Here is an 11,204-nt window from a genome sequence, read left to right as displayed (position 1 = left end):
TGGGTTGATCTCAGATGGCACTGACCTTCCCAAGTTGACCTGCTCTTCTCTGCTCATCACCATGTGCCCCAAAAAGTTGATTAGATTTGAACCTAGTCCCATGGGGCTGAAAAGCAATGATGCTAACCACTGTGCCACTATAAATATCGATTTTATTACAACAAAAATATTGTCTTATATAAATAAAAGCAGAAAATGTTTCTGTAATATTTTATAAATCAAACAATAAAAGGAAATCAAACAAGAATTTAGAGAGTCACTTAGATGGAGAGTAAAGTGGTTTAATATAAACATTGATTACACAAAGATTATTTTAAATGTAGGATCCTTTTGATAAGTGCAAAACTAACCTGTACAAGTTGCTTGCATTCAGAAGGAAAGTGTGCATTCAGACTGAGAGACAGAGCTCCCCCCTACAACATTTATATTCGGCTGATGTTCACTAAAGAATTGCAGACCTTTGAGGTTCAGCGATGTAGAACACATTTAAGTCTTTTTCCAGCAACATCTAAGTTGATTTTGACATAGGACCTTTTAAAATTGGTATATTTTAGGAAGCCTGCATACTGAGGAAGATCAACCTGCCACAGGGTCACTGAACCTTTTCTCTTTTTCTGGGCTTTCTGATGTGTAAGTTGACTTTTGCAAATCCACTTATTTTGCTGCTTCAGAGTGGAGCGAAACGTGTACAGAATTCAAGTTGCTACTGAAGAAGCATATAATGCACTGTGAGATTATCTACAAATTCCTTCCATAGGAGACTATCAATAGCAGTTCTTTGCAGGCTGAAAAATGAAAAAGATCATTTGGCAACCCAAATGCCTGCTAAAGAAGAAGTGGATAATTCGACACTGAACTGACCTAACTTGGTTTGGTAATAGACGTAGAGATGGTGTTTGGATGGACAGATTGACATACTGTATAATATTAGTAGTAGTAGCAGTAGTGGTATTGTCACGTGTAAAGAATATAGTGAAATTACAGATGTGGATGATGAAAAAAAGAAATAAAAGATCAAAGGGCTGACAGATCAGAGAATGTGTTAAAGGCATCCATCAAGAAGATAAAGGGAGATATTAACAGGTTAATTAGTCATTCAGTGCTGGAGAAATGTGAGATCAGAGTTTGAGAATGAGTTTAGCTTTTTTGTTTTTACTCTGTATGATGTGTTTGAAATCTGTTAAAGAACACAAGCAGGTCAGTGGGACTGTGATCAAAGGGTGTGAAATGTTCTACAATAGGTTTTTAATCTTGACTGCTTGAATACATTCCTTAAAATGATCCTGCAAACCATTAGTGTCACGACTTGACATTTAATTTTTTTATATTCATTCCTTACAATTTAAAAAATCACAAAGGCACCTTTATGAGTTTTTGAAAGGGTAAGGAATTCATTGTTAACATTAATTTTTTGTTCAGTAATGTTTTAACAGCATTAAAAATTAAATACATTCTTCTACAGCACCATTTTGTTCATATTGTGGACTACAAATTTTCTTCTGTGATCAAGATACTATTTAGTCTCGCATTCTGACATTGGCTATACTTACATTTTACTTACTTCAGATCTTTCTTGCTTCACTTATTTTATTTGATTTTGGTTTACTTTATTTAATTTTTTTTTGGACAAAATCAGAGTCAAAATGCTTCTACCAAGACAAACATTTCCCTAGAGTACAAAGCCCAAAATATTAACAAAAAATCACTCTCCAGGATACTCGCAGTAGTTTCAAAACCTTATGTTCATCTTGCATAACACTCAAACAGAGAAAGTTTTTTGGAGATTATCCAGAATCTTAGACAATTAGAAAGTGTACAATGTTGACCTTTATAATGTCCCAATGGTAACGTCACATGTCATAAATTCTTGATGTGATATGGTAGGAACAGGGATGGAAACTATGTATAAATGCTCCTCAAAATAACAATTCCCATAAAATCAAGATGGTGGTAGGCAAGACACAAACTATAGCTAAGTACTGTACTAGAAAATGACCTCAGACTTTAAAACCAAATAAAGAAATTGATTCCATGTATTTTTAAACTGCCAAACAGAAAACAGCACAAAAATAATAATCATGTAGGTAAATTAAAAGGTGTTCCAATTTACAACAGCCAAATTGCAAGACACAAACTTGACAACACCTAGGAGAGATTACATTTGCATTTGAGATGGAACTTTCATAAAAACTGATGCTAGAAGCTCAAACAAACTCCATGCTGTTAAAGTGTAGCTGACACTAGCAGATTTTAAGAGCTGAATAAAAAAATATGCAGTTTAACTAAACCTAAATAAGCATAATGAAATGAATGATTTCTTGCTTTTAAAGTCCACTTTTTCATGTATTCTCTCCTCGCCCAACAAGGAACATTTAAATATGATAAGACCATTTTCCATTGAGTTACATTTCCTTAATTTCTTCTCCAACTTCATCTGTACCATAAATAGACCAGATAACTTTGTCTCCAATCAAGGTTTTTAGGTCTCCACAATGATTACATCCACATAAGCATATGACTCATAATGGAAGGCTGCTATTTAACTCCAGAAAGAAATTCATTCATATATAAGAGATGTGCGAGAGGCCATGCATCCTGATAGAGAACAAACAGGAACAGAAATATAAGTAGTGAATAGTGAGAAAAGAGGAACTTTGAAATCCATGACTATGGATTGCAAAAGTTTGGTTATATTTATTATGTGCAGTTATACAGCAACCAGCCAATAAATAACCTCTTTGCTCATTAGGCATATTTATTTATTATTTATGATCAGAGACTTTAGACAGGTGGTGTTTATTCTGCAACAATAAAGGTCACAGCAAAACAATGCTAACAGGGTGCAAAAACACTCAATTTTGTTAAAATACAAAACACTGATATTGATTCACATAAAATGTACTCAAGCTGTATCGTAGCCATCTAGTAGTTGTACATGTCAGAGAAGTGGAAAGAAGTGAATGAGTCAGGAGTACATAATAGTCTGAATAAAAAGAAAGTGTGTTCACCTCTTTGAACAATTTTTTCACTCAATGGTATTTCGCCTAGAACAACACTGTGGTCGGCGAAAGTTTTGCATTAGCATTTGCAGGAGACTCCGTTGCTGTCTTTTCTCTTCAGTTGTCACCTCTGAAGCTTTCAGAGAACCGCCTCGCTGTAATGCTGGATTTGGATGACGAGGGGGCAGTTGCTTCTCATGTTCTTCGATTTGTTTTTCCAGATGTTTCTGGATGACCATTCCCAGCACCTCCACTTCCATTGAGGCTCCATAAACATCCCAGGTCATGCCCTTCTCATCCCACCTCACCTCACGTACTGGCTCAGGTAGGTCATCTTCCGTAGCTCCTTTTATGTGAATTTCAGGATAAGGAGCTTGGGGTGACTTTCTTCCTGAACTCATGGGAGTGGTGGAAACTGACTTGGATTCTATATGTGTTCCCACTTGTAATTCCGCATCCTTAGTGGGGGGTTTAATAACTGGAACAATGGGCACTGTACAGTTCATGTCATAGGAAGGAAAGTTGAAAGCAGGAGAGCCTTCAGGAGGAGTCATGGGGCTGGTGGCTGCTGACTTGCATGGTACACCCAAGCAGACTTGAATCTCAACATGCTGTCTGAGTGGTGATGGAGCTTGAGTTGTCCTCATTAGAGAACAAGGGATATTCTCACTGTCTTCATTTTTCACTGTGCAGCCGATTAAAACAGCTAAAGACTTCACTTCTTGCGCCTCTAAGTTCATTTGTTGAATTTGCTCAATACTAGACAAACTGACCATTTTCCCTGACTCAATGGATTGTTCCTGTGTGTTTTGGCTTGTTGCTGGAATCATATTGTGATTTGAAATGCTGGTTAGTTTTAACTCTCTTGGATGCATTGTCTCTTTCTGAATGTTCTCTGTGACTAGGTCTCCAGCCTTTTCAGAATCCGAGGCTGCACTGACTGACGGATTTTTATCATGTCTGCAGGTGGATAAGGCAACCTTTACAGCTGACTTGTCAATGTTCATATTTTTGCTCATGTGTGGAATCAGCTCATCATTTTTGATTACAGCCACTGTAGACATTTCTAGATGTCTAGAGATGTCATGGCTTGCATGTGATGAAGATTCATTGTCTGTCTTTTTACAACCATACATACCTTCCTGATTTGGTTCACTGATGATACAATCATTGCCTTTTATTGCTTTTAAAGCCATGGTGCCACCAACCAACTGGCTGCTTAATACAATTTCCTGTTGATTGTTTTCTTCAGATTTGTTCAGATATGGCTTAGGCTCATCAGGTAATGTGTTTCCTTCTGCACCTTCCTTCATTAAAGAGTCTCTGAGCTTATGATCAGTCACTTTCTGACTTGTGCTCACAATTAGTTTTTGATTTTCGGCTGAACATTCAGCCAGTGGCATGTGCTTCAACTGGCTAGTACCTGTGACACAGAAATCATTCAAAATACTTTTTTCTTCTTCTTGTTTTGATTCTTTTTCCAAGCATCCATCCTCCTCTGCCTTAGAAACTACTGTCTCTTTTGACACAACTGCTTTTATTGAATCTGGCTCAGGCTGGACCTGCATTGCCTTCTTGCCCAATGAAGTTTTTTGGGAGGTGTCCACGCTCATTTCATCCTTTTTCAATAGGACTTTGGAGGGAACCATACTAACAGCAGCACATGCATCTCCTCTACCATTAGTCTGGCAGTTGACATCATTCCCATTATGTATACTCTCATGACTTTTATATAAAGAGGAGTTGATATCACAATTCAAACCTTCATTATTATTGAAAGAAATGATGGCATTTACATATTTTTGTTCAACTGTGTTATTCATCATCATTCAGATGATGCCTGAATGCTGGAGGCCTTTTTCTCCATAATGATGCTCTTTCTTTTTAATCAATCATTCAAGGTCAAGTTCTTGAGGTGGTGGATGATGAAGGGCAGTGTTATTGGGCGGTCCTGTAAAGGAAAACAAATACAAATTATTCTTACAGTTTAAATTCTTACTAAGATTATTGGACATTACTGTGGGCAACTTCAACAATATTAATAATAAAAAATATGGATGTAAATTTATTGTCTAAAAATAGATTTGAGTTTTACTAGCAGCTCATCTGTAGTCAGATCTTGTCCTTCTAAAACTTCCTGGACAAACGTCAGCCTTGAATCAGTGACTTTGGTTTGTTTGAAACAGAATAACCTGATATTTCACCCAGGGTTAAATTCTGCCTTGGATGGAGAGGATCAATGCATAGCTTCTATGTTATTATTTTACGAATGTTCCCCTTTTTAACTTTTCTCAAAAAGCAATGAACTTAAAAGAATGTATAGTAAAATACATTTATGGCAAAATGGATTGTGTGGCGTGAGGAGGACTCTGCAGGTGACAGTTGAGCAACTGAAGGAAATAAGAGCAAATTGTTTTTTGCAGGTACACAGAAATCATTCTTACTAATAAATATTAGATGGAAGACAATGAGCTGCACAATGTTTGTGTAAAAGGTTTAGCTGGACAAATATATCCAATTAAAAATGCGACTGCAAAAGCTTTTGAACATACATTAAGATATTATGCTCTAACTGAATAGAGTTTTAGTGGGACCATATCTGCAATTCTGTAGCAGTTCTGATAACTGCATTACAAAAAAAGACAAAGCAGGACTAGACACTAGAGAGACAGAAACAGCTTGGTGCCAGTGTAATGTGATTAGCCATACTCCCTCAATTAAATGAATCTAACCCAGTATTTCAAAAAATCTTAAAAGTGAATTGTGACCTTAAAGACAAAGGAGGAAAATATGGGGAAGTGCCTTTAACATGAATATTAGGAAGCCCCTTTTACAACATGGAGTGGAGGATGCCTGGAAAGCACTATGGGATTTTAAAATTGTTAAAGAATGAAGCGGATGGGACATTGCAGTTATGATTGGTTTATGGGGTCATTATACGCACATGTACAGAGTACAGAAACATTCTTAATTTAGGACCCCAAAAGAGTGATACAGATGGAATGTCATCCTTTTGTTTGGTAACTGTTATGTTATTACTTTACATTCTTGAAAAAACACCACCTTCAAGGCACAAATAAACATCACCAAAACCCAGCCTTTTTGTTAAAGAGAGAATGGCCTCAGTCATCTTTAACTACAGTGCAAATGTTCATGAGTATCTGGTTAGTGCAATTGACCTGTTTGTCTTCCAACAATTCTACACTTTGTTTCTACAAATGTTTAGCTGTTTGTCCACCTTCTACATACAATATTTATATACCCATAACAGGAATATTTTAGCATCATCTTGCACTCAATTATAAGGCAGGTATTACCTCCCCAAAAACTGGTAACTCTAAAACTGCAGCACTTCAGGAAACATCATACACTACAAGAGAGGCCCAATTTACAAAAGTTTATGAAAAAAATAAGTGGTCAGTATCTACTAAGAGATAGATAGATAGATAAATAATATATGAACTAATATCCAATAAAAAGCCATTGATGCTTTTAGCATGAGTGCTATTTTATAAAGTGTGAACCTTAAATTCTTACACACTAACACTTACAAAGGATGGATGGTTTAAGGATCCAGATGGTTTAAAGGATGGTTTAAGATGCAGATATTTCCCATCTTCTGTCCTCAGTGTTGTTCATATTTTGTTTTATGTTACTAAATGTGTAGTTTTTATTAGTTAAAATGTACATGCTGCTCAAGGGTCTTTGAACCTATGGCTTTGATCATTTATCCTTGTTTATGGTTATGGAAAAACTGGACTTCATTGTGTTTGAACTAACCGAAAGTCTTATTCAGCCTGTCTTGTAGAAATCATCAAATAAAAGGCTTCTAAAAGATAGATACCATGATAAAAAAAATGGAGAAAACTGATGTTTCTTTGCTTTCTTTGGTTTTTATTGTAGTAGTAGGGTGTTGTACTGTGTTAGCCATTATGAATGTAGTGAGAAGTCAAGCAAAATGACACCTTTTATTAGCTAACTAAAACGTTTACAATATGCAAGCTTTTGAGGCAACTCAGGCCCCTTTTTCAGGCAAGATGTAAGGAAATGTATATTTAGATCAGACGAGATTCATTATGTAGATTCAGTTGTGGTTGCCTGGCTTAATATATTGCAGTGACTTTGAAAATGTGCCATTCCTCCTGTGAATCATCCAAGCTGCAGCACATGTCTTGGCTGTGCCTTTTTTACCTTGTCCTACATTGCTTTAGTAGCTGGCACAAAAAACGGTGTTTAAACTCATTCCAGCTCATTGTGAGTAATGTGGTGATCTTCACTGAGTTGACAGCTAGCCACTTTTGGACATTCTGGTTCTGACGCGCTCCACTCACTGAGCTGTCACTTGAGAACCTCTGGTCAGCCTCCCGGAATTTAGCCTTTGAGTAACATCCAAGTCAGTATAGTTGGACTACTGAATTACAAACATTTTAATAATTACAGTATTAAGTAGATTTTTTTATTGTGAATTTTATAATGTGGAAGCTATTATATACATTTTACATTTGTTTTCTTTACTGAAAGCAAAGGCAAAAAAGTATTCTATAGTCTTTTTGAGATATGGCAATAAAATAATAATGCAACTTTTGGATTATCAACGCAGGCTTCCTCTAAATTACAAACAACCCCTTTATGAAAATATAGGTGTATGAATCATTTAATACCCTTTTTGTCTTACCAATCAAAATGCAGTCTAATTTTCATACTTACAAAGAGTGAGTTTGGGGTAATTTTCAAATATGCTCCACTATTGCTAAAACCAGATTATCTTCACCTTCATTCCAAGTGTACCTCACTATAGTCTGGAAGGTTGAGGTGGGATTGGATTTTAGTGACAAGTCATTCTCACAGCTGATTCCGCACTCACTATGGGTCCATCAGTGTGTCACATACAGTATATTGATCACGTGTCTTCTCACATTATCTTGAACATAATTGCTCCAAAAAAAGGCCATGAATGAGTTTGAAAAACCCATGAAAGACCAAGCGGCAGTTATATAGTAGGTGAAATTTGAAGTAATAACAGTATAGGCAAACAGATTACTAAACAGCATTTAATAAAGGACAAGTGTCCTATTGGCAGTGGTTTTAATTACTAATATTATTATTAAACTAATTCTGTCAATTGAACAAAAATCTGGATCTTTTTTTTTTTTTGGGGTCCAGGCGACATTTACATTTTTTCCATTTAAATGAGTGGTAATCATACGTTTTCATTATGAATATTCACCATATGAAGGAGTTTTTGAGAAACAGATTCATTTCACAAAGTCGGTTAAACTTGTAGTTATTCATAAATCAGTATTAGTGGTAGTTTTGACTGTAAGTTGGGTCATAAAATAAAGTAGAAGAAGAAGTATGACGACATCTCTATATAGTGTGATTAACAAATGCCTACAAATTATTAGTAGAATAGACTTGCCTTTATAATTATGCCTTAAAGTAGTTAAATAATTTACTTTTACACTCATAAGTTAAGGGTGTTGTTATAAACATTGTGTAGCATTTTAATACACTAATAGTTTCCCTTTGATACAATCAGTAACAAATATCCAACTTATTTAAGTGTGACGATTAATTGTAGAGTGAAGTGTTTTTGTCATTTTAAACCCTTAAATGATGAGGTCTTAATATCTTGAGAGCTATCCCATAAAAAGTTTTTTTTTGATTCCATAAATTAATCACATATAGCTTGTAGTATAATTGACCCCTGGTGTCAGGAACCCATTAAATACTGAACTGTTTTGAATTAGTTTTTTAAGTATATTTATTATTTGTGTTATTTATATTTTTGTTGTGCTTTCTGACATCATTGTGTTGCTGTTTGCACAGCGGCCACCACATTCTTTATAGCAACAATCTCCATTGGTTGTCACATGATTCACAATGAATTTGCTTGGTTTGTTGGTGACCATGTGCAGCAGGCTTAGGTACACCTTTTTTTCCAGTGCCCCATGATGGTTTGTGAGGCCAGTGTGACATCACAGTGCTGTAGCCACTCATGCCGGATGTGTCACCTCTGTTCCCATCTTCACCAGCAAGCTGCTTGAGAACACCCCTAATACCTCTCACCACCTCCTTACCTCCCCACATGCCCATCAGAGAGCTGGCAGTAGCAGCCTTGGTGGTGGAAATCTGAAAGATATATTGAGATTTTCTTCCTGCCTCAATGACCCAGTCAGACACAGGTTGTCACTAACAGCAGTCACTGCTAGCTGCTGGACTGCATGGTGAGTAAATACCTTTAGGTAAATTGATGCCCATAAGTCTATGTGCACCAATGACCATATGGAGTTTTGCGTCACAAGCCTGTATTTAAGCTGCAAACTTGTTGAGTATGCACAGGAAGTTCTGTGTTGTTCAACCTCCAGCTTACTGTCTGAGCGTGCTTTCAGTGCTGTAGGCAGGGTTAGTAAACTGACATTCATACAAATGAATGAGTCCGGGATCAACAGAGACTTCCAGCCTCCTATTGCTGCTTCCAGGGACTAGATGGATCCACTGGCAGTCCCTCTTTATTGCTCTCCCTCTGGTTTTCTGTACCTCTTATATGCACTGGGTATGGGACGGGGGTGTTGGTTTGTAAACCTCAATGAATTCATGCTTCCTGCTTCAATTGGTTGCAATAAATGTCAATGTATTGATATTAAATTCTATCACTGTTATCTCAAATGCATCTTGTTGGAGCCAAACCTCAATAAATTCATGCTTCCTGTTCCTGTTGCCACTATCTACAAGAAATTATACTGTTCTGATATTTAATTTTATGGTGGAATGGTGGTGCAGTGGTTACTACTGCTGCCTCATAGCACAAGTCATATATTTGGCCACCATAATCAGTCTAGCATAGATGGAAAATGTTTCCCTCGCCTTCAGGGACGCTTAAAAGTCAATTGTACCATTATAATCTACTCAAAACTAGTTCATTTTGTATTTCACCATTGACTTTAATGTGTTTTGCATAGGGTGGTGAAATTCACAACTCACAAACAATTTCATGATTTTTAGAAGTAAAATCAAAGGGTTTTGTTCAACACCATTTACAGCTTGTGATGTCATCACACTCCTCCTATATAAGATGGCAGAACACTCAGTAACTTGTCTGAATTTTTGGTAAAACTTCTTAGTGATTCTAAACATCTTAAATCTTAGCAATTTTAAATTTCAGCAAAAAATACTTTTTTGGCATTGACAACATTACATTTTTGAGGAAGAATGTTGATCAAAATCATGCTTTTGAGTACTAGTGACCTTCATTTCTCATGTATTGCTGTCTGTTACTTTTTCTGATGACCCTTTAGAATTTGCTTTCAAAACAAATGGTAATTTTCTGTTGCTCAAGTCAATGTTGGTTTTGAAAAGCCAAGTTCAACACAAACATACTGCAAACCCAGCAGTCATTGAGCACTTATTCAAAGCAATAAAAATGGGAGGGAAAAATGTCACATCAAACAGTGTAAAAACAAGAAGCCTGATTCTCCAGTGGCTTGGTCTCACAGGATGGCTCTCCGATTTACCACCTCCTGATAACATAACAAGCCATTCTTATTCTCATTGTCTTTCTCTGTGTCTTTTTTAAGACTTTGATATCTCTTTTTCCCTGAAATGTGGCTTTGATCCAACTCCCCTCTTTAATCAATAACTGTTCTTACACATTTTCCCAGATCACTTCCATGCAAAGGCCTAGAACTGCCAGCCTAGAGCTGCCCCTTGTGGACACCTACACCTATGTGCCATCACAATTACTAAAAGGGGTCAGTTTTCCAACTTCCATACTGATTTTCCTCTTAAAGATAACCATGGTCTCTCTACCATTGTCAAGAGTAGTACCAGACGGTAAGAAGAGTGATAGCATCCTGACGGCCCTCAGTTTCCACAATTCTGGCATTTTTGAAGCCACAGCAAAACTACCCTTCAGAATTCCATACTTTCTTACTATGGTGTCCTCCGGGATCTTATTTTTTGTGCCACTACTCATAAAGACAGTGACCACCCCAGAGAGGGTACTGTCCATCCACATTGTGTGGGGCTAGCTCTTTTGGTCCTCACCCATAAATTACTCTTAAAAGGATACTTGATTAAAAGTATGTTTTGTTGTAATGTCAACATAATGAGGAGCACTATCCTACTTGCTGTTAGCCCTAGAGTATTGAACTGTCAAAGTGACAAGTAATGTAACATCAGCCTCTGCAAATCTGCCAACATGAT

At 36.7% G+C, this 11,204-nt stretch overlaps 1 protein-coding gene across 5 annotated transcripts in view; it reads right to left on the bottom strand.

Moving 5' to 3' along the window:
* Nucleotides 1-265: 265 nt before the first annotated feature.
* LOC120542987 overlaps nucleotides 266-11,204 on the bottom strand; it is a 28,620-nt gene continuing 17,681 nt past the window's right edge. For all 5 annotated transcript variants that reach the window (XM_039775777.1, XM_039775779.1, XM_039775781.1 and 2 more), the window contains exon 2: nucleotides 266-4,950. In XM_039775777.1, coding sequence (XP_039631711.1) covers nucleotides 3,026-4,828 — 1,803 coding nt within the window. In that variant the 5' untranslated portion in view covers nucleotides 4,829-4,950 and the 3' untranslated portion in view covers nucleotides 266-3,025. The remainder of the gene's footprint in view (nucleotides 4,951-11,204) is intronic.

This window comes from Polypterus senegalus, chromosome 13, assembly GCF_016835505.1.
Source record: "Polypterus senegalus isolate Bchr_013 chromosome 13, ASM1683550v1, whole genome shotgun sequence".
Lineage (NCBI taxonomy): Eukaryota > Metazoa > Chordata > Cladistia > Polypteriformes > Polypteridae > Polypterus > Polypterus senegalus.
This window is presented reverse-complemented; position numbering and strand designations above follow the sequence as displayed.